The sequence below is a fragment of the Macrotis lagotis genome, chromosome 5 (assembly GCF_037893015.1).
Source record: "Macrotis lagotis isolate mMagLag1 chromosome 5, bilby.v1.9.chrom.fasta, whole genome shotgun sequence".
NCBI classification, from domain to species: domain Eukaryota; kingdom Metazoa; phylum Chordata; class Mammalia; order Peramelemorphia; family Peramelidae; genus Macrotis; species Macrotis lagotis.
Genome location: NC_133662.1, coordinates 167283987 through 167309690, shown reverse-complemented (window position 1 = coordinate 167309690; position 25704 = coordinate 167283987). Strand labels below are relative to the sequence as shown.

Here is a 25704-nt window from a genome sequence, read left to right as displayed (position 1 = left end):
CAAGGACAATACTGAGAGTCCTCCTATGGACAATGCCATCCACATCCAGAGGAAAAAAAACATGGAATCTGAATGTATGCTATGTTTACTTTTTAAAAACTCATATTTTTCCTTCCTATCTCATGACTTTCTTTCCACTTAGTTCTAATTCCTCTTACACAAAATAAATAATGTATTAATGTGTTAAACACAAATATACATGTACAACTTTTATCAGACTGTTGGGGAGGGGGAGAGAAGGGAGGGAGGTAGAAAAATACGTAACTCATATATTTGCAAATGGATGAACATTGAAAAGCTACCATGGCGTGTAATTGGAAAAATAAAATAAAATTTGAAAAAAAAATGAAAGAAAAATTAGTTGGCTTAGAACACCTTCCCTTCCCCTGCAATAATGTGTGACAGACTTTTGCATAAGTACATATAGACTCCAGGGGACATTGGACTCAAGCATAGAAAGCACATGTAGCATTAGGATAATTCATTGTTCTCAGTTTCTGGAAATACTTTGTCATTTAAAATGTGCTCAAGTATTTCTACTTAAGTATAGGGAGTCTGTGTCCATTTTTCTTTGGTTTCCAATTAAGAAATTGCTGTTCTTGTGAAATGTCACTTAAATTCAAGGGTCTTTTGGCCTCTGTTATAAGGCCTATGAGTGATTGATTAAGTGTTAAGATACAAGACAAAAATGGGGAGAGTTGGTTTCAACTCTACCATTACTATTGTTACCTTACTTACACAATTATTGTTTAAGTAAAGAAAATATGTCTATGTCATTTGAAATTGTTTCTCACTCTTTTTCTATCTTGTCTGGATCTTCCTGATACTACCTTTTCTTTTCATTCTTCCTGACCTTCCATACCCTACCTCCTAAATGAAGTTTCAGATCAAATTGCTGTCCTGGGCTCTCTTCTCCTCTCTTTCTAAATATATTTTCTCTCTTGGTGACCTCATCAGTTCCTATGAGTTCAATTATTAGCTCAGCACAGCCGATTCTTTGATCTATGTACAAAATGCTCATTTATGTATTAAGTTTCAAACTGCCGAACCACCTATTGCCTTTTGGACATTTTGAACCTGATGTTTTCATAATGTATCTTAAACTCTACATGTCAACAACATACTCAATATCCCCAAAACCACGCCTTTTCTCAGCTTCCTTCTTTCTGGAACACCATCCTTGTTACACCATCCTTCTGGTTATCCAACTTCACAATTTGAGAGTTACCCTAGACACCTCATTTTCCATCACCCACATGTATCTAATCTGTTACTAAATTTTGCCAATTTAATCTTCATGCTATGTCTTTGACATCTGTTCCTTTATTTCCATTCCCACAGTCAATATTCTAGATCAGATTCTAACTATCTCTTTCATGAAGTATCATAATAACCATGTAATTGGTCACTTTCCCTGAAGTAAACTGTCCAGCCTAACATTTTGCTATGCCCCCCCCCCCAGTATTCCCTCAATAGTTGTTTTTTGTACATAGACTTCCCCTTCCTAGAATATATAAACTTCTCATCTCTGCCTCTTGGAAATTCCTGATTTCTTTCAAACCTAAACTCAGATGCTACCATCTACATAGGACCACACATGATTTCTTCCACCAATAATATTATTTCCTCCTCAACAATTATCTTGATATCTTCTATATTTTCCATATAGTCATAGGTGTACAGTAGAACAAAAAACTTTTAAAGGTTGTAGAATCAAAACTTCTGAAGAACTCCATTCTTTCATTTTTGTCTCCTTCCTAGTGCTCAATGTATTACTTAGAACATAGTAGGTATTTAATGAATAGCAATAATTATAATAAGGTATAGATAGTTCTTTGAGATCAATGTTACAAATGGAAGACAAAAAAATTTATAGTAGGATATGGCAAAATTATATTGGGTTTTGGTTGGAATGTGTTAAAGATATTTTGAATGGGGGTGACTAGGTGGCACAGTGGATAGAGCACTGGCTCTAGGGTCAGGAGTACCTGAGTTCAAATCCGACCTCAGACACTTAATAATTACCTAGCTGTGTGGCCTTGGGCAAGCCACTTAACCCCATTTGTCTTGCAAAAAAAATAATAAAAGGTATCTTGAATGGAATGGAATTTAATGGAATTGATGAAACTTAGTTATGTTTGCTTAAAGATTTAGATTATTACAATTTAAAAATCATATATTGGATATCAAATGAGTTAATTTGAATCATCACAGAGTTAACCAAGAATCCGTTGAGTTTTTTTTTTCTGTTACTATGAAGATGAATACTTTTGTAGCAAGAGTCACTCTGACAACTGTAGTTCCTGTGAAATTAATATTTTGAATCAGGCTGAATACTGTGTTGACTAATCCCTTACTGACACCTTGCTGAAACAGGAGCCTGTGGTTTTTCTTCCTGCCTCATGCCCATTTGGCAACCACACCCTTGATATAAGCCTACAAAATGTCATCCTGGAGTTCTATGTTGTTCAAGACTTTCTGCCAAAAATTGCTATTTTAACTATCTGATTGCTCTCATTTGTATTTTTATTTAATTTCAAAGGCTATTTTTTAATCTTCCACTCTCTGGAAATTTCCTTGAATATGTGATATTCCTTCCTTCCCCTCACCTTAATTTTTAACCTCCAATGAACATTTAGAGATTAAGAAACATTTTCTCAGCATTACTCCTTCCTCTTTCTCCCCACTACCATTTGTTCTCCTTTTGACCTTGAAACAAAACTCCATTAAAAGTTTCTTAAATTTGTTAAACTCTTGCCAAGGGAGGCTTCTTTTAGTAAAATATATTTTTCTCCTTTTCTAACAAAGATAAGGGATTAAATTAAAGGAGTGACTGGCTTTTTGCCATGGAATGAGGAGAGGAGAAATCACATTCTCTTGTTTAACTGCTCCTTACCAATCCTTTCGTGTTCTTGCTGCCATTCCATGTCCCTTATGTTGAAGTGCTATTGATCCCCAAAAGCATCACCAATTTTTTTTAATATTGCCAATGGATTGAGGTTAAATCTTCTTCTTTCCATGAAAAAAAGAACTTCAATTCTCACACAGATTAAGGAATATGTGTGAGTGAAAAGAAACTTTTTTTTTCCTTTCAGTTAGGTCTTATTTGTGGCATTGTTTGAAAAACTTTTGCTCTGAGAAGTGAGCAATAGAATTTTGAAGTGGATCAATATTTAGCAAATACAAATCATTCTCTCAAATAATTAAGATTAAAGTTTGTTGGACAACCTAGACCTAGAAGCTTTCTTGCTCCCCTGAACACAACTATCCTTTTTCATTCTTGTACACATGCTTCTTTTAGATAAAAATATGAAGAAACATAAGAAAGTTGACTGATAAGCACAAGAATATCCCTTTGGTCGTTATCATTTGATTCCTACAAAGCACAGCATTAGCAATAATTATAGTAATTTAGGATCAATGTTATAAATGAAAGAAAAACAAAATTACAGTAGGGTTTGGCAATGTTACATTGGATTTCAATTGTAATGTGTTAATGATATTTTGAAATAACTAAGTGCAAGCCAATTGCTAATTTTCAAGTTTTGTAATACTATATTCAAGATACCTTCACTGAAACCTTGCTCATATGCCTATCCATAGTGGCTTTGTGATCCAAGTTTTTTTATTCTGAAAGTTCGCTGTTTTATGAGCTTAAAGGCTGTAACTTAAAGATATGGTGAGGTCATTAAAATATATAACTATAAAACTATAAAATTAGAGATTTTTGAATCATTTAATCAGTTTCTAAAAATTTAGTTAAGAATTTACTGTTTCATGCCTTGTGCAATGAAATAGTTCCTGTCTTCATGAAACTTACATTTGAAATATTTTTCATGACTAAGAATTGAAATCAGAATTCTAAGCCAAGGAATATGAAACTCTTGAAGAGAGTTTTGAACATAAGAACTTTTCAATGGGGTAGAAAGCCTGAGTAATTTCCCCTTATTCAGGAGGCACAGAATGTTATAACTAGAAGGAGGAATCGGGGTTTAATTCACTTAGGATGACATTGGTGGTAAAAGAAGCAGTACCATTTCTAATTAAATCTTTAATTAATTAATAAACCATGAACATTAAGTACTAATGGTTTAAAACTGTGATAAGACCTTTAGGACACCCTATATGACCGATGGCTTGTATATGCAGTTAAACAAAAGATAAGTATATTTCAATATAATTGGTTTACTTTCTAACCCTATTTATTTTGTTTTAAATAGCATTATTCTGAGAAGGGGACTGTCAAAGAGGTCTGTAATATAAAACTTTGGTCTTCAGACTTTAATATTATGGACTTGGAAAGAAACTTGTATAAGTCTGGGAGTTGGTCTCAGGTATTAGACCCTTCTAATGAAACTTAAGAACCATATTTTTTTTAGGTGTTTTGCAAGGCAATGGGGTTAAGTGTCCTTCCTAAAACCTCACAGCTAGGCAATTATTAAGTGTCTGAGGTCTGATTTGAACTCAATACTCCTTGCTCCAGGGCCAGTGATCTATCCACTGTACCACCTAGCCAACCCAAGAACCATATTTTTAAAAAACAACCCATCAGTGTTGCTGTTCCATATCAATTAGATAAGTGAGTTAAGAAAACACAATTGGTCTTCTTTATTTAATATATTGGCAATTACTAATTTTTAGATTTTTGTTCTAATTTAGGCCATCTTCAATGAAACCATACTACTATGATGATCCAATTTATAGATCACCTATAAATAACTTGGCATTTTCCATAAAATTCTATTCTAGGTTAAGATATTCTTGAACCTATTGCAATGATGAAATGTGGCAAAAGACTAGGATTTTTGTTTTAGGTCATGAATCATGGGCCCAGAGAAGTTAAGTAATTTTGTAAAAGGCATTCAATGAATTTCTAGTAGTGAAGCTAAGAAAAGAACTAATGGCTCTCTGGCCCTTCTACTCCTATGCTTCCCAAGATACCATGTTGCCTCTTTTCAAAGATATTCAAATGAATTTTTTTAGGCATGCATTATGCATATTATCTGATTAGCTTTCATTTTTGTACAGTTTCTTAATTAGCCATTTTTTTGTATTCTGTAAATTGAAATTTCACCCACATTTCTTGCTTAAAAAAGAATCTGTGATTCCCATTGGAACAATTTTTTACTACATACTTCTAATTATGATCACTGTAATTACTTAATTCTTTTCTTAACATCAGATACTTGGAAAATCTCCAGAAAGTTCAAAGAATAAATACAGCAAACACAAATAAAGAAATACAACTGTAAATTAAATTCTCTTCCAATAGTGGGCTCGACAGGAAAGACAGCATTGGATAGATGCTAGAAAAACACCTGAGCATTGAATTTTCCTTTTAGATTTAGATAGATAGATAGATAGATAGATAGATAGATAGATAGATAGATAGATAGAATGTATATAAGATTTGAAAGCTTTGGGCATGTCAAATAAGTCTTATTACCTTCACTTTTATCCTGTCCACATAATTTGGGGCAGGAGAGTGTTAGTTCTTATTTATTCAGAGGACCAGATAGATCCTCAGATGGGATAGTTTAGGCATAGAGAAATTATTTAACTCAACTAGAAATTATTTAGGTTCACAGCTAGTAAGTATCTGAGATAGGATTTAAAACAAATTCTTCCTGACTCCAAAACCAATGCTCTATCTCCTACTGCCTCTACTAACTGTATAAGGATCAGATTGAGATAAAGTATATGAAACTCTATAAACTTATAAACTTTATAAACTCTACAAGAAATGTAAAGATTTATTTAAAAGCATTTAGAATGGTAGACTGATAGAGTGCAAAAAGGAAACAATGCTCTCTCATGCTTGAGGAAACTGAATCTAAAAAAGGTTGTCCTTTTCATACTTCTTGTTACATAGATATGATAAAAGATCTTTATTTTTCCAGTGACTCCCTCTTTAATTCTAAAAGAAACTTTTGTGAATGCTATCAAATATGAAGAATTTCTGGTGTTATTTTGGGGATTGGATAGACAATTTGCCAGAGTAACTTCCCAAAATGTGGTCTGGGTACCCTTAGGTATCTTAGGATCCCCTCAAGGGATCTCCAAGATCATAGTTATTTTCACAATAATACTAAGATTCTTTTACTCTCTCATACACAATCAAGTTATAAACACAGTCTCTTTGGGTGAAGGTGCTCAATTTTAAAGAGTTTAATCAGATCCAGAGACCAAAGAGTTTGGCAACTCTTCTCCTACAGTAGTACAGATTAGCAACTTCTAAGAAATTCATAGTTCTATAGAGTTGCTTGGGATAATGAAATGTTAATGACTTACTAAGACTCAATATGAGTCTTAGTTGGGACTGTTCTTCCTTACTCTGAGGAAGGTACACTACTACTAACCTCTCTACAATAAATATCAATAGATCTAATGTGGCAAATAGTTGTTAGGGAGGGCCATATATTCAGAGGAGAATTCCTATAAGACTACTGGTTTATTTTTATATCCTGAAACTTTTAGGGATCATAATTTTAATATATCAACATCAAAATCTTGAATACTCTTTTTCTTTATTGAAATTGCATGCATGGCAGCTTTTTTTAAGATGTATGAAGATTTTCTTTGTGAACTGACTCTCATTTAGGAAGCAGTGCAGTTGGTCAGCAAGCAGGGGGTAGGACCAAAGAATGAGAGAAATAATGGCAGCACATTTAACCAAGGTGTTGCTATAGCAATGCCTAGGATAATGCTACTAGGCTGGTTGGAGGTTTCCTTGGTGAAAACCTGTGTTTAGTTTGGATCCTGATTGAATTAGGGCTGCTTCCAAAACTCAGTAGAATAGGTGGAATATGTTGAAAACAAATTTTAAGACTCACAGCAAGATTAAAGGTATTGTTTTTCTCTCTATGTATATTCCTTGCATTCTGAATTCAAGTCATAAGTTTGGTTAAGTGATGTGAAAAATCAAATGTTATATGTTCAGTACTGGGCTTTAAAAATGAACTACTCTCTCTAGTTCTATAGATGTTCACTCCTGTTAAGTGGGATTTTAGTTATTGGTAGTGGAACTGATATAATTTTTATTCTTATGGGATTTGAATACCTGAAATCACTGTGAATAAAGCCCTCAATGTAGAAAATATGAATGATTTTTCTTTGAGACCAGGATAAAATCTGTTATGAGTACAAATCTGGTTGATCCTTAGATTTAGCAGTGGTAAAAGTATTCATAAAAATGTATGTCCTGCAGATAAAGATAAAAATCATCTTTAAGAATTCCTTGGAAAATAGAATGAGGCATTTTCATCACTGAAATATACTATTAATTTTGTTCCTAATATTAGCACCTGTCTTTTTTGCATTTACCACATTAAAGTATTTATATTCATGCATATGTTATGTACACATGTCATGCATATATAACATATACATGTTATCTGGATATATTTATTTGAATTCTATAGAATTATTTCACATGTGGAATTAAAAATATAGAATTATTTTAGTTGACGTTTAAACTCATATTGAGTTTAAAGTCCAGAAAAAAATGATCATTGGTTATATCTATATTTGGATTATGGAATAAAATTCCCAGATATTTTTCAATTCTTTATTCTATGATTTCCCTCTTCCTTTACTCCTCTCATTTTCATTTGTGGAAAAATGATCTCCATAGAAGCAGAATGCAATTAATGTTCATGGAAAGACTTAAGGGGAAGATCAGAGATAACACATAAATGCATTTGAAATTTTGATAAATTTCTCTGTGCAAAATGTACAAATTAACTGGAAATCTGCTATTATATATATAGGATGATCTAGGTAGACTTTACTGTTAACTTACATCAAAACTGATGCACTGTATTTGCAGACAACCCAAGGGCAAGAGATGATATTTTGTTTGTTCCAAACCAGCAGCACTTAAGAAGGTATTATATTTCTACATCTGCATTTCACTTAATTGTCTTTGATTGAAACAAAAAAATTGGCATTTAAAAAAAAAGTAGAATGTTTTAAAAATGTTTAGCAAGAACATCTCTGGAGAAGGTTTAAACTACTTCAGATTGACTCTATTTTGTTCTTTAATTACTCTCAATTGTGTCTGACTCTTCTGACCTCATTTCTTTCTCCAATTCATTTTATAGAGTAGAAAACAGACAAATAGAATCAAATGAGCTTTCACTGATCACACAGCTAATAAGTGTCTGAGGTCAAATATGAACTCACAAAGATGAGTTTTCTGGACTCCAGATCTGGTACCCTATTGTCTGCATCACTTACCTACATTTAACTGATTGTATAATTCCAGTTGATAAAGACTTAATAAGAAATGTATCATCTCAAATTTGCTCAGTTGACTGAAATTTGGAATACAGTTTTGATTTCCCTGTGAGTAAAACAATAGACTTTGTTTGCATTAATAGATTTTTTTTAAATTACCTTTGTTCATAATGATGCCCACTTTTGCCACTATATAGGCAATACAATAAAATAGGAGGAATTTATTTTAAATTTTGCTGGAAACACTATGTGACTCCTGATAAGTCCAGGATAAGACCTGGACAAAAGTTAAAACTTTATGTGCCTCAGGAAACTCTCTCTCTAAGACTTCTCTCCCAAACCAGCCATTTTCTATCTTTCTTATTTCAGAACCCTCTTTAACATCAAAGTAGCTTACTTAGTATCTATTATTTTAGTAGAAGAAAATGTATATGTAAATATAACACTGGCATGCGTAAAAAGTTTATGTTGAGTTTTTGAAATTATCATATGGATAAGATTAAATTTGTGGAGAATATCATTTTCTTTTTGAAAATAGGAGTGTATTAGCAATAAGAGGAAAATAAGCTTATGAAACAGAGATGCAAAAGAAATTTGTGTGTAACAGATATTCAGTTATAAGGTTAACTTTAAGAGAATCTATTGTTCTGCTTTACTTTAAGATAATGAGATGTCATCATGGACACCTTAAGTTTCATGTAGGTTAAGAGTTAAATGTTCAATTTTTAAGAAGCAAAATGCTTCTCAGAAGGATATGAGATTGGGAAATATTCCTTAAATGCAAGATACCCTTTCCAATAATATTTAATAATTGTGAGGGGCTTTGAAAAATGATTAGGAAATTGAAAATTATGTAACCCTAGTTACATAACCTTATTGATGAAAATGCTGAAGAATTTTTATCAGTTATGTGATTCACTTTTGTAAATGTGTTATTTTATTGTAATGATGTCAAACCCTGGAATTAAAAACTGATTGCTTTGTAGGGATAATAAGGGAAAATATCAGAAGTCATGACCCTCTGGGATCTTTGAAATTTTAAAATAATATGTTGGACCTTGCTCTAGATCTATAAGTCCAGGTATAAATGTAATAATGGAAAGATTGTTTTGTGAAATCTAGTAATTAGTGTGCTACTCTTATTACTGTTTTGTTATATTTGTAACTAATAAAAACATGTTGAAAAATGTAGAGTCCCTTAAGATACTCTAATGGACTGAATTCTAAAAATAATGATTGTAATTTCAAGCATGGCTAATTATTGAACAGACTTATTATAGAGAATTGCTTGCATAAGAACTTGCCAATTATATATGTAAATTGGTATTATTGTGGTTATATTTATATATATATATATATATATATATATATATATATATATGAGCTGTGGTTGTTTACTTTGAAGTAAAAATACCTGAATAACATGGGGAAGATAATAATAATGATAATAATAATAATAATAATAATAATAATAATTTGAGATTTTTCTGTGACAATCTATGACTTAGGTATGTGAGAATTCTAGAAATAATCCCAGAATTCTAGAAATAATCCCCTAGCTGTATCTGCCAATATTTAACCTACCAAAAATTAAAACTTCTAAAAATTTTAAATATTCCTCAATTCCTTTAAAATACCATATTAAAAAAACAAAGTTTGATGAATTGGCATTGATTTTCTGAAAATCTCAATTAAAAAACCAAGCTAGATTGGAGTAGCTAGGTAGTGCAGTGGATACAGCCCCAGCCCTGGAGTCAAAAGGACCTGTGTTCAAATTTGACTACAGTCACTTAACTAGCTATTTGACCTTGGGCATGTCATTTAACCCCATTGCCTTGCAAATAAAAATAAAAAAGCTGTATTCTTATATCTGCTCTTATTGTGACACTTTATTTTGATTGTAGCATCTGAAGAAAATCTGATCTCACAAAGCAATATAAACTGGAAAAGGTATTGTATTTAATAGGTAAATTATATCTTTGTATTAGCATGAAAGGTTTTGACCTCAGGTCCCATGAAAAGGTCCCAAGAGTAGACCATATTTTGCTAAACTAAATCATATATTGCATGTTAGTTGATTCAGAATCACATGTTTCATATATATATATATATATATATATATATATATGATATGTAACCAATTAATTACTTCCAGAATGATTTAAATGATCCATCAAAAATGCTGTAGAGATTTTCTTAGTTTGCTTAGTGGACCAGGGTACTTCCCAGTCCAATTTTCTGCCTCCCATCATACTGTACTCAACCCCCCCCTTCTCTATAAGTAACCAGCAGATATCACTGCTTATTATCGATTTGTAATAAGAATTCTGAATTCAGTTCAGCATCCTATTTTAATTAATGTGTACTGGAAAATAAGGATTGGAACATGCTTTTCCAGTAGAGGGTGAGAGTTCCACTTACTTGGATTTCAATTTAACCTGTATTTCTCAAACGTTTGTGCTTAGAAGTCTTTGTTAGACATTAGGGAAATATAGTGTTTACATAAGATCTGACTTTGATGTAGTTTACAGTCTTGTATGATATGAATAGATATAATTATAAAATGTAATAACACATTTGTACCTTAGAGAAATCCTAAGCAAAGTGTTGTTTGAGTCAAGTGAGATTATTGTGGACAGAAATGGTCAGAAAAGGATTCTTGGGAGGAGTAATATTTGAGGTACCCTCAAGAATTGGTGACAGAATATACTTGGGTTCTAGTTGCTACATACTAACTTACACTGAGAGTATTACTTGATATTAGACTGTATAAATTGCATCACAGCGTATATGATTTTTTTTAAAGATTGGCAGGCATTCAACAAGTGAAGAGGGGATGGAAAACATTCCTGAACTGTAGAACAAGATCAGTAAGGCAAGGAAGTATAAATGGATGGAGGCAATATTTGCTACATTTTAACTCAAGCTTGGAATAGGATGAAGGGAGTAATGTGAGATAAGATTGGAAATCTCAAATCGTAACAGAATGTGGAAGGTGGTGATATAGATGTGTGACACCCTGATTACAAAATGGAGTTTTAGTTTTATCCCATCTGTGCTCTGTGCTCATATCCTGCATCCTCCAAGGATTGGACTGACCATATTTGCCTGGGATTTAAAACATAGTGTGAGCAATGTAGTCTATGAGAAACAGGTGGAGAGAAAAGTTGAGAATATATATATATATATATATATATATATATATATGTATGTATATATATATATATATCTTCCCTATTAGTGTTAAAAAAGTGACACCCTCACCTTGTGTTTCTATGTGTAAAATTATTTTCCCTAATCTCTAAAAAGAAATAAAAGTGGAGTCTTTATGTTTATTTGCTTTATTGATTAGTCTGTTTTTGTTGAGAGAAACTAGAACAAAAATATGAGTGATAGTTTGATTGGGTTTTTTTTTAATTCTACTCTTCAAATTCTCACTCATTTTGTTTACTGATTCAATTTTTGAAAGTTAAATGATAATTTCAAAGGAAATATAACAGGTAGAGAAAGCTGATAGTTTCTGAATGCAGATTGAAGCATACTATTTTTTTAACTTTATACTTTTCATGGTGTGTTTTTTTAGTGGTCTGTTCTCTTTTACAATATGACTAATATGTAAATTTATTTTACATGAGGACAGAGAAAAGTAGGGAGAGAATTTAGAACTCAAAATGTTTAAAAATGAGTGTTAAAATTGGCTTTACATGTAATTGGGAAAAATAATAAAATATTATTTTAAAAAGTATATATAACTTGCAAATAAGATCAGTACATAAGTTAGAAAATAGTTTCCTGAACTTGAAAATGGATATGTATTTCTGTTTGTATGTGTGTGTTTAGTTTAATTTTAATAGTATTTTCCCTTTTTTTACATGTCAAGACAATTTTTAGCATTCATTTTATAAGATTTTGAGTTGCATTCTCCCATTCCTTTTACCTAAAATGGTAGGCAGTTTGATATAGCTTAGATATATCATATAATCATATTTCCATATTAGTCACAAATGTGAAAGAAGAAACAGATCAAAAGGGAAAAACATGAAAATGGTTAAAGTAAATTAAAATATATGTTTTGATGTATGTTCAGAGTCCATCAGTTCTTCTTTATCTGGATGTGAAAAGCATTTTCCTTCATGAGTCCTTTGCACTTCTCTTGGATAATTGAGTTGCCAAGAAAAATTGAGTTAGTCACAGTTGATCATCACACAATGTTGTTGACACTGTGTACTGTATTTTTCTAGTTCTCATTTCACTTTGCCTCAGTTCGTGCAAGTATTTTGAGGGTTTTCTAAAATCTGCTTATTCTTCATTTCCTCTTGCATAATAGAATTCTCTGCATTCATAAACTGTGCTTGTTCAATCATTCACCAATTGATGGGTAGCTTCTTATTTTCCAATATTTTGCCAACACAAAAAGGACTGCTATAAATATTTTTGCATGTGTAGGTCATTTCCCCTTTTTTAATGATCTTTTTGGAATCTAGACCTATTGGTTTATATATATTTAAACTCTGGTATGAAATAAATGTAATGCAAAAAATTTTAAAATAGCTCAACTGAGAGAATATATAACCTTAGAAGCTACTTCAAGTTGACTAATGTCTTGCAATAATTGGTCATAATTAAATAAGGAAGCATCCCAAAACATTAAAGGAACATATACATAAAGTCCTTTCCATTTGGACAGCATTAGATACCCTAAAGACCTAAACCAAATTATATAGAGAAAAATAAAAAGGATTTGCTTCCCCCCCAATTTTAATATTAGGGTAAAGCATTAAATCATGGTTTGAAATGAATTTCCATGTTCAATTAAAAGACTTGACTAAAAGGCAAATATCAGGAAATTTTTCAATACTACCTTCCCTCTTGTTGTGCTGATGCTGATAAGCAGTCCCAACAGGAAACAATTGCACACTTGTGGTAGCTTTCTTGCAAAAGGAGGCAACAAATGCATCCTTTGATAAGTTAGAACTGCATGTAGCAAGTAGCAAGTTAGTTCAGTATAGTCATTGTTCCCCTTCAGAGGTTAGACTGTGGTCTGCATTCTCTAGTTTAAAAGACACTTTGTCATACTTTTTTAATAGGTGTATTTTATATGTAGTCGATTAATGGAAATAGAATTAAAAGGAGAGTTCTTTCCCATTGATCTACTCTAGCATGCAAAATTTATCTCTTTCCACATTCACATTTCTTTTCATATCACTGTTATCTTTATTCCATCCATAGCTAAAATGTATTCTACTACATCTACTAACTTTTGTGGTTTTGTATAACATCGGCTAGGAGTCAGAAGGACTTAGAATGATCAAATGTTAGAGATGAAAAGAATCTTAAAGAATATCCAGATCATTTTGAAAATAAGTATGCTAAAGGACAAAAGAAGTCTTTTCATTTCAAGAAATGATTACTAAAGTCCTACTTTGTGAAAAGTTATGTATGTTCTGGACTCTGAGGTGAATTGCTTGTGGTCTCAGAAAAATGTTAGTTCCCATGTCTTACTTTTATGTTTCACCAGGAGTCCTTTTCTACAGCATGATTGGTCGCATTTTTAAATTTTCATTATGCATTTGTCCTTTGAAAACCTATACTATATGCAATTTATTTTTTTTCAGCGAACTTAATAAAACTTGAATTTTGAAATTCCCTAAATTATTGTGCATATCACTGTTCATTAACTGAATAACACTAGAAACCTGGGCAATGATAATATAAAAACATAGCATTTAATTAGTCATTCTGATTTTTTTCTAAACCAACTCAAGTCAGGTATAGACACAAAGATAAACTTCTAGATTTTAATAGTGCAATAATCCAAGCACTGTATCAGGATATATCTCTTTACTTTCCCACCAAAATCTCTCAGCTCCCCTGACCCTATATCTGTCTGTCTGTGTCTGTTAGCCTCCTTCTGTCTGTGTCTCTCTCTCTGTCTCTCTCTCTCTGTCTCTCTCTCTGTCTCTCTCTCTCTCTCTCTCTCTCTCTCTCTCTCTCTCTCTCTCTCTCTCTCTCTCTCACTCACACACACACACACACACACACACACATACACCACTACCACCACCATCATATCATGACCACTTTAGTCAGACTATGAGATCACATAGTCTTTTAATGTTCACATTATGCATTTCATTCAGAGAGCAATTTTATTTTAATTAGAAGTGAATAATTTCAAAGCTTGAGTTAAGAATGCACTAGATTATTGGCACATCTCAAATAAGTATATTACAGAAGAGAAATCTTTGTGCTTAACTCAATAGTTGAGTTTTGGCAGCCCAACATAGGAAGAATGTTTGGACTTGTTACCTTATTGGCTATTTACAATAATAAAAACAAAATCATTTTGCTGGAATTTTGCCATAATGGCAGTTCTGTCTGCTTAACAAGTTAAATTATGATGTCTCCACAAGGACATGGTTAAGTATTTCAATGACTTGCTTGTTTTCCTTGCTAAAGGGAAAGACAGACTAAAGAGAACAATGTTTCTCAAGCCTTGTGGTCTGCTGAGTAGCATGTTCTGTGCAACTGGGAAGAGATATTGTGTGAGAGAATTTTAGTGCTGATAATATTTTCTCCTGCAAGCTAAGTGATATTAGATATGATATTAATTATGAATGCATAATTTTAAGAGTGAAAATAAGGATAAGTTTCTGCATTGTACTAGGTGATGAGAGAGATGCAAAGTTTAGATAACACATGCCTATTTTCATGGAGCTCATAGGCTAGTAGAGACAGATATGTTATGATTTTGTGTCTATCCAATATTCACAAAAAATGTATAGTAGTTTGAAGGTCAACAAAAATTCATACTTCTCTGCTGGATCCTGGAAATAAATAATTTCATTTGTTTTATTGATCCAAATAATTCCTTGGAAAATATATGTTATTTGTGGATAACAAATCAATGTCTCTAATTGTAATAGATCACTGATCAAAGCCTGATTTACTGACCTTCTCGGGGTAAGGGTAATTACACCTTTTAGAAAGAAAATTGGTGTATTTAGTCATAGGTGCTAAGTTTGTTAAAATAGAAACCCTACTAAGTATTTCATTGAAATCCTAAAACTTTCTAAGCAGATGAATAATAGTAAATACAATTATAGTTATATATACTCAAATAAAGAATTGTGAATGGAAATGTTGGGAAAATGCTTTAAACACCAGCAGACAGTGTTGTTTTTTGTTTTTTTGTTTTTCTTGAGAGAAACAGTGTGGCCTTGAGGGTAGAGAATTAGTCTTCAGTGAGGAAGACCTCAATTTAAATCCCACTTCTAACATAGTGGCTGTGTGGCATTGGGCAAATCAATTAATCTCCATGTGCTTTAAATAGCTCTCTAAGACTATAATTTGCAGAGAAGATGCTACCTTGCAATCCCTCATTTATGAATAATGAATACTTTTGAAATCACAGATCTATTCTGTACAGAAAAAATACACAAAAGATAGCTTATTTTTATACATGTTCATGTAATATCTTCTTAAATACAGTTTCATGTAGAAAAAAATTATAATTTTCTTCACCAAACACAAGCAAGATATTATAAAGACTCTCATAATCCTATAGTTGTGTTTTATGTACATTATTAAACATTTATTTATAAGATATTTTCCCATTTCTATTTTTATATAAAAATATTATTTGTTTTCCAAGTACATACAATGGTAATTTCTACCAATCATTTTTTTTGCAAGGTTTTGAGTTTTACAATTTTTCTCCCTCGCTCTCTTCCCTCCCCTTTCCCCCCAACAAAGACAATCTGATATAGGCTTTACATTTGCATCTATGGTAAGCATAGATCAAAACTGAACTTGTGATAGAAGAATCAGATCCAAAAGGAAAAAAAGAAAACATTAGAGATAGCAAAATTACATATTACATAAGACAACTTTTAAAAATGGAAGGTAGTAAGTTTTGGTCTTCCTTTGAACTCCACTTTCATTCTCTGAATGCAGATGGGATATCCTTCACAAATCCCCTAAAATTGCCTCTTATTGTTGCACTGATAGAATGAACAAGTCATCATGGTTGATCATCACCCCATGTTGTTGTGAATGTGTATAGTGTTCTTTTGATTCTGACCATCTTACTCTGCATCAACTCATGCAAGTCTTTCCAGGTTTTTCTGAAATCCCGTCCCTCATGATTTCCTATAGAACAATAGTGTTCTAGGGGAAGCTGGGTGCCACAGAGTATAGAGCACTGGCCATGGAGTCAGGAAGACCTGAGTTCAAATGTGATCTCAGATACTTAATAATTACCTAGCAGTGTGACCTTGGGCAAGTCACTTGATCCCAATGCCTTGCAAAAATAAAAAAAAAGAACAATAGCGATCCATCACACATATATCCCACAATTTATTCATCCATTTCCCCAATTTATGGATATCCCCTCAATTTCTAATTATTTGCCACTACAAACAGAGCTGCTATGAATATTTTTTTACATGTGGGATTTTTTACTCTTTCTCATGATCTCTTCAGGAGACAGACCAGGTATTGTTGAATCAAAGAGTATGTACATTTTTATTGTCCTGTGGAGAAAATTCCAAATTTCTCTTCAGAAACATTGAATTGGTTCACAGCTCCACCAACAATGCATTAGTGTCCCAGATTTCCCACATCCCCTCCAATATGACCCCTTTCTGGTCATATTGACCAGTCTGAGAAGTGTGAAGTGGTACCTCAGAGATGCTTTAATTTGTGTTTCTCTGATCAATAATGACTCAGAGCAATTTTTGATATGACTATGGATAGCTTTGATTTCCTCATCTATAAATTGCCTTTGCATATCCTTTGACCATTTGTCAATTAGGGAATGACTATTTTTTTTGTATAAATTTGACTCAATTATTTATATATTTTAGAAATAAGTCCTTTGTCAGAAACACTAGTGGCAAAAATTGTTTCTCAATTTACTACATTTATTTTGATCTTGTAAAAACTTTTTAATTTAATATCAAAATTATCCAGTTTATTTTTTATGATGTTCTCTATCTCTTCCTTGGTTATAAACTGCTCCCTTTTCCATAAATCTGACAGTTAAACTATTCCTTGTTCTCATAATTTGCTTACAATATTGGCATTTATGTCTACATCCTGCAACCATTTTGACCACATCTTGGTATAGGGTGTGAGATGTTGGTCTAATCCTAGTTTCTGCCATACTATCTTCAAATTTTTCCAGAGTTTTTTTTTATTGAGGAATGAGTTTTTAACCTAAAAGCTGGAGTCTTTGGGCTTATCAAACAGAAGATTACTATAGTCACTTCCTGCTGTCTATTTTGCCACCTAATCTATTCCACTGATTCACCACTCTATTTCTTATCCAGTACCAGACAATTTTGATAACTGATGCTTTGTAATATAGTTTTGTATCTGGTATGGCTAGGCCACCTTCATTTGCATTTTTTCATTAATTCCCTCGATAATCTTGACTTTTATTTTGTTCCTTTATATAAATTTAGTCACTATTTTCCTAGTTCACTAAAGTAATGTTTGGAAGTTTGATTGCTATGGCACTAAAGTAGTTTAATTTAGGTAGAATTGTCATTTTTTATTATATTAGCTCAATCTATCCATGAGCAATTGATATTTGTCCAGTTATTGAGATCTGGTTTTATTTGTGTGAAAAGTATTTTATAGTTGTTTTCAGAAAGTTTCTGAGTCTGCCTTGGCAGGTAGAGTCCCAAGTATTTTATATTTTATGAAGTTATTTTAAATGGGATTTCTCTTTCTATCCCTTGCTGCTGCATCTTGTTAGTAATATATAGAAACGTTGAGGATTTATGTGGATTTATTTTATGTCCTGCTACTTTGCTAAAGTTGCTACTTGTTTCCTATAGGTTTTCAGATGATTTTCTAGGATTGTCAAGGTATACCATCATATCATCTGCAAAGAGTGAGAGCTTTGTTTCTTCATTGCCAATTCGAATTCCTTCAATTTCTTTTTCTTCTTTTATTGCTACAGCTAATATTACTAATATAATATTGAACAATAGTGGTGATAACAGGCATCCTCGTTTCACCTCTGATCTTATTGGGAATGCTTCTAGCTTATTCCCATTTCATATAATGCTTGTTGATCATTTCAGGAAGATACTGCTTATCATTTTAAGGAACAATCCATTTATTCCTACACTCTAGTGTTTTTAGTAGGAATTGGTGCTGAATTTTGGTAAAAACCTTTTCATCATCTATTGAGATAATCATATGATTTCTGTTTGGTTTGTTATTCAAATAGTCAATTATGCTGACAGTTTTCCTAATATTGAACCAACCCTGCATACCTGGTATAAATCCTGCTTGGTCATAGTGTATGATCTTAGTGATACCTTGCTGTAAACACTTTGCTAATATTTTATTTAAAATTTTTTGCATCCATATTCATTAGGGAAGTTGGTTTATAATTTTCTTTCTCTATTTTGACTCTTCCTGGTTAAGTATCAGCATGATAATTGTGTCATAGAAGGAATTAGGTAGAGTTCTGTCTTCACATTTTTACAAATAGTTTATATTGAATTTAAATGAATTGTATCTTGAATGTTTGATAGAATTCATTTGTGAATCCATCTGACCCTGGAGATTTTTTTTTAAGGACTTCATTGATGACCTGTTGAATTTCTTTTTCTGAGATAGGGTTATTTAAGTATTTAATTTCCTCTTCTTTTAACCTGGGCTATATATATTTTGGTAAATGTTCTTCCATTTCAGTTAGATTATCAAATTTATTGGCATATAGTTGGAAAAAATAGTTTTAAAATATTACTTTAATTTCCTCCTTGGTAGTGAGTTCACCTTTTTCATTTTTGATACTAGTAATTTGGTTTTCTTCTTTCTTTTTTTAATCAAATACTAGAGTTTATCTATTTCATTAGTTTTTTAAGAAAACCAATTCTTAGGGGTGGCTAGGTGGCGTAGTGGATAAAGCACCGGCCCTGGAGTCAGGAGTACCTGGGTTCAAATCCGGTCTCAGACACTCAATAATTACCTAGCCATGTGGCCTTGGGCAAGCCACTTAACCCCGTTTGCCTTGCAAAAAAAAAAAACCCTAAAAAAAAAAAAGAAAAGAAAACCAATTCTTGGTTTTCTTTTATAAGTTCAATAATTTTCTTGCTTTGGATTTTATTAATTTCACCTTTGATTTTCAGAATTTCTAATTTGGTATTTAATTGGGGATTTTGTAATCAGCTTAATCAGTAATCAGTACTGAGGTAGATCTGAGGTCCATACCCAAGGCCTTGGGGCAAGGTTCAAATACCTAGGGCTACTTCTGTTTGTTTTGGAGAAAGTCAGTTCCTCCCACAAGAAGGATGGGGTCTCAGTTGGAAACCTGGAGCTCCTCCACTGAAAACCCATGAGGAGTAGGAGACTAATGACTGGGGTCTTCTAGACTAGTCAAGCTGACCTGATAATGTCTGGGCTGCCCCTCTGGAGTTCTCTTGTCTGCTTGCCATATACAAACACTGAAGTTCTCAGGTTAGTCTTGGGTCTGGGGAAAACTCATACTCGCCCATGACAGACCTTGTTGGGAGATGTTCCCATCTGTTCTTCTCTGGGTTCTGTGGATCCAAAATCTGTTAAGAGGCTTGTTAGTTCTGAGGGAAAGCAAGAAGAACTTAAAACATTGCCTGGCTTCTCTCTGCCATGTTGACTGGAAGTCTGTCATGTGTCTATTTTTGCAAACTTTGTGGCTAAATTGTATTTTTCATATGTGCAATATAACTTTCAACTTCTTTGCATTAAAACAAATTTGCAAAAGCCCAAGAAAAATGTTTAATTTTTGACACATGAAGATATACTGAATTTATGAAACTTAAGAAATGAAACATTTTAGAAATTGAGAGGATTCCCATAAATTGGGGAATGGGTAAACATGAATACTATGGAATACTATTGTTCTATAAGAAACCCTAAATGATCAGACTCTAGAGAAGCATGTTATGCTAAGTGAAGGGAGTAGAACCAATAGAACAATTGACACAACAACAACATTGTGAGATGAGCAGCCTTGTTCAGAAAGGACTACTGTATTAGACTGGCTATGGACAATGAAATTCCCATCCAGAGGAAGAAAAAGAAATCAAAACAAAACACACATACAAAAAAAACCCCTTCAGAATCTGATAAATATTTTTAAAAATTATGCCTTATGTAACTCTTTCCCTTCATCTTAATTCCTCATACCAAAAATTACTAATTTGTAAACACATTTATCAAAATATGTATGTATAATGCTAACCTGACTGTTCGCCACTGAGAGGAGGGGGTGGAGCTGGGATGGGAGGGTGGAAGGAAATTTTATAACTTAAAAATATACATGTGTACATGGATGAAAATAAATAAATTTTAAAAAAGAAATGAAACATTTCTTTAGGGAAAAATATTAGAAAGAAATGATGCCATCAGAACTAGAGGGTTCTTTTATATTTTATTTTTTGTTTTTTTCCCTTCTCTATTTTGGCATATAATTGGCTTTGTCTGACTTATATGAACTAAAAATATATTTGGAGATCCCATTAAAATTTGTTTTCACAGTTCACATATTGAATGGAAAAGAAGCATAGAGGGATTCTTTGGCATTTAGAAATATTCAATGCCACAAGAAAATATAATATGAGCTTCCCCCCACCAAACAAGGTCTTTTAGCTAAAGTCTAAATATAAGCAGGAATTCACTATCAAATGGAACAGCAACAATAGCAATGGTGACTTGTGAAGATGGTGACTTTACCATTTTCCTTCCCTCCTCTGCCAGATTTTCCTTTCTGAGGGCCTCAGATACCTCTTGAGTTATTTTCCTTTTTTATAGTCTTCTTACCCAGATGTCCTTCACCAAACCTGGACTCTTAAGGTGAATTTCTAAAAAAGAAAAAAGTACCTTCTTTTTGAACTTCTTCTTATAAAACCTTTACTTTTTCTTTCAAATTGGCTTCTTTTAAGCAGGGTCTTTCCTTCTATCATCATCTTGCCATTAATTCCATCCTGCCTCATCTTTGCCATGCTATATAGAACTGTATGTGTCAAAGTTCCATGGTACATTTTGTTTCTCATCTATTCTATGTGTACAATGATGCCTGACACTTCACACATTGCTCCTGTTTATTCTGTTATTTTTTCTTGTGAATTCCCCCTTTCCTCCCTTTCCTCCACGTCATACTCTTTACTGTCTAGGGTAGCTGTTTTTGAATTTTTATGTGAGTATTTCTCTACCTCTCCCTCAAATTTAAGGTCAAGCCCCCTTTTTAAAATTTAATTTAATTTAATTTTAGGTTTTTTGCAAGGCAATGGGGTTAAGTGGCTTGCCCAAAGCCACACATCTAGGTAATTATTAAGTGTCTAAAGCTGGATTTGAACTCAGATACTCCTGACTCCAGGGCCAGTGCTCTATCCACTTTACCACCTAGCTACCCGCCAGTCAAGCCCTTTTTAATTTAGATTGCTAGATTTTAGAATTTCCATGAGTAAAGGGCCAAGTGCCAGTATTGGTAGGAGAATGAAGCACAGAAGGGTTTAGATCCTGAAACAAGTATAGATGGTGCCTCCAGCATAGAATGTGGGAAATTCTCCAGGGTTGCACCTGCCTTACCAAATTTGTAGGGAACAGCAGGATGTAGTTGATTTTCAGAATTAACAAAACACCTAATCCTCCTGGGAAATTTAGCCTATTAACTACTTTTCTACTTCACAGTGGAAATATTTAGTTCTTATAAGAAACAATTTGAAATGTTTTCCCCTTAATTTTAAAATAAAATTTAGTAGTAGTATTTTAACAAAAAATATAAAAGTCTCAATGTAGCAGGACATTAAGATCCCATTATTCATGGCTAAGATTTCTTTCTCATGCTACGCATTTTAAAGATATGTGACTGCTCACTTTCAGCATAGTGAATCTCATTCCTGAGTCCAGGAAAGACTTCCTTAAACAACTTTATAGATGATGAAACAGTTCCTAACTTTATTTTAGAGTTGATGAAACAGAAACTCAGTGACTTGTTCAACATCATATAGTAAGTGCTAAAGTGGTGATTTGAACACATTTCCCAATTCAAGGCAGAAATATTATGTCTTCTACAATATAACTGATTTTTCTTTACTTAATTATGCATACCCCTAGATGAGTATACTTATTTCTGCCCCAAATATGCAACTAAAAGTTGAGGGGAACAGAGAAAGGATGGGAGAACAGCAAAAAGGGATATAAGAAATATTAGAGGGAATGCATGAAATGTAAATCAGAATTTCTTAAATGAGTTAACATCATTGAGCTTAAATATCATCAAGATAAATTCTTTTATTTTATAGATAAAGGAATTGAAACATGCTAGTCATAGTAAAAACATGATTCATCTACCAGTCCCTTTTAGACTGATTCATGTGCTTTTAGATTCTAGAATGTCTTGCTGAGAGAAGTTCCTCCTATTCGTGACATAGGTACAAGTTCTTTAGGGTTCATGATTTGGTTTTGATTCTATTATTAGTGATTGAGAGGTACAAATCTTCATTGATACCCTGGGGCAGTTTAGTTTCCTGCTTAGATATACAACATCCTTTAACAAGAATAGTGAGTTTGGAATCATTAAACTAGAACTTGATCTCAGTTTTGATTTTACCAGTATTTATGGCATTTCTTGAGACTCAGTTTTGCCAACTACAAAAAAAGGGGGGGGGCGGAATTAGATGATAGCCAAAGTTGATATCAGCTCTAAATTTATTAACCAATTTTTAAAATTTTCAAGGCAGTGGGGTTGTGACTTGTCCAAAGTCACACAACTAGGCAACTATTAAGTCGTGTATGAGGCTGGATTTGAACTCAGATCCTCCTGACTCCAGGGCTGGTGCTTTATCCACTGCACCACCTAACTGCCTCCTATTCATTTTTTTTTATAAAAATGTCCTAAATATGTGGATTTCTTGAGGGTGGAGACAATAGCTGCCTTTTTGTAGCCCCAGTCCTTAGTGTAAGACCTGGTAAATAGTAAATTAATAAATGCCTTTTGACAACTTTTATTTGTACTCTAATTCTTCCTCAACATAATTGCCAAATTAATATTCCCAAGACATAGATCTAGCCATATCATTATAATTATTTAGCTCCCTATGCCTCTAAGATAACAAAATCTATCAGTCTGATGTTTGAAGTTTTTCCAATTTATCTACCACCTACTCTTTTTTATTTCATATAATTCCCCATGATGCACATTCTGATTCAGGCAAAGTACCCTACTAGCTATTCTCTCTGTAAGTCATTCCCGCTTCCAACTCTGGGCTTTCATCTAAATTTGTTCTCTCCTTACTTTTGTTTCTTCAAATTCCAAGCTTCCTTTAAAGCATAGCTTAAGTATAGCCTCCACTAAGGCACTTTTTTTTGATCCACTGAGTTATTAACATTATTGAATTTGAAATTTTCATACACACACACACACATACACATAAGTATCTATTTACTTGTAAATATGCTACACTCCCCCAGGAGAAAGTGAGCCCTTTAAGATCAGAGAGAATTTAGTTGTCTCTGGGTTCCCTAACCATGGCTTTGTGACTTGCACATTCAAACTAAGTGCATAAGAGTATTGAATTGAATTAAATTTTAATCTTCACCTATTGTGATTTCTAGCTTTTATAGATTTTTTAAAAATATAGTAGCACCATTATACATGAAATAATCTGTCATAGGCTTGATACATTACAAGAAGTTTCAAAATCTAAGTGTATAATATAATTGATGAATTAATGCATATTAATTGCATAATAATGTAATTGATGAAATCCCTTTGAAATTAATCTTCCTTTGCTTTCAAGAAAATTGCAGGCAAAAATGAATGAAAAGCAGCAGCAAGTGCTTCCTACAGTTATTATTGTGATGTTATTCATGTTCTTAGCTCTTGGTGGCCTCTGATAATATCTAATCAGTATCATTATCCTTTTTTTAGATGAGCAAGAGATAGTGCAAAAACGGACTTTTACAAAATGGATCAACTCTCATCTGGCTAAGGTACTAAATACTATTGTATTTTAATTATTACTGGTATATGATATGAAGTTTTGTTGTCACTTATTCAATGCCTTTGGAATCCATGATAATTTAGTCCAGGTCTATAAAACAATGCAACCTATTGGTCAACAAGCTCCATTTTGGAAATAATAATAAATAAAAGTCTTGTATAATGTGTCTGTCAAGTATAATTTCTTTGTGGTCAACCCTATTAATCCTTGGAAAATATTTCAATATAGCATATGTTCTTATTTATTGGTTCATTAGGCAGAGTTTAACTAATGAGATTTTTTTTCATAACTCCCAAAATGATACATAGTCTCATTATTTACATAAAGCTAGATAAGAGTCTTTCAATTGGGGCAGCTAGGTGTCACAGTGGATAGAGCACTGGCCCTGGCATCAGGAGGACCTGAGTTCAAATCCAGCCTAAGAAATTTAATAATTACCTAGCTGTGTGACCTTGGGCAAATCACTTAACCTCAATGCCTAGCAAAAAACAAAATTTTAAAAAAGAGTCTTTTGATTCACCTGAATGGGTGTAAAAACATTGTAAATTTTTTTATTACAGAAGGGGTAAACCTTAGCATGCTGATCCCTTAGCCCAAACCATGCTCACAATGGCGCTTCAGGCAACCTCATCAAGTTTTTAGTAACAACATATACATTGTAATCTATTTTTAATTTATGTTGTAATATATGGTTAATCATAATCTATTCAGAGGTTAGCCAGGTACTGATTATGGCAAATAATGAGGCCCTCTAGCATTATTCATATTCATCTATATGAACACATTATATACCATACTTTGAAAATTCATAATAAAGAGGGATTTAGGGTATGTGTATGTGTGTTTGTGTGTATGTGCATGCATGCAGTAGCATGGGGGTGGGGGGTTATTGATCATTTTTTCACTTATGAACCTTAAACAAAAATGACAAATGTTTTTGCATTTCATTTAGAAAAACAAAAGCAGACTCTAAGAGAACCTTTAAATTCTTTCTGTCAAGATCTTTGGGTTGAGAATATCATTCCTAGGTTGACAGAAGCAATCATTTGAGGAAACACTAAAAGAAGTTTTTTGAATTTATGATGGTGGGGATGGGGCATGGGGGAAGATTTCTCGTATTGTCTCAGAATCTGTTATTTTTCTTCTTGTTGTCTTTTTCTCCTTCTGTATTTGTTTTTAGACAAACAAAGGAGAAAATGGGGATAATAGTAAAAATAGGGACACCTTCCTTCCAGGTAGCTTTGGAAATACTTCTTGATTGGAATGGGGTGGAGGAAAGTAGGGCTTGTTGCGGAGCTCTTTTGAACTTTTCTTGGCAGGGTTGAAGATTGGTAGTCATTTGTATGTGATGTTAATAAATGCAATGCATTCAGTACCTGATGTCTATATGAGAATAGTCTGCTTCTTATACTGAATGTATGCAAATACCTGTCTTTTAATATAGGATAAATCTCTTGTTGAC

General features: G+C 32.8%; 1 protein-coding gene across 1 annotated transcript in view; it reads left to right on the top strand.

Moving 5' to 3' along the window:
* SYNE1 (spectrin repeat containing nuclear envelope protein 1) overlaps window positions 1-25704 on the top strand; it is a 598518-nt gene that overhangs the window by 84716 nt on the left and 488098 nt on the right. The window contains exon 3 of the mRNA XM_074187858.1: window positions 24170-24231. Coding sequence (XP_074043959.1) covers window positions 24170-24231 — 62 coding nt within the window. The remainder of the gene's footprint in view (window positions 1-24169; window positions 24232-25704) is intronic.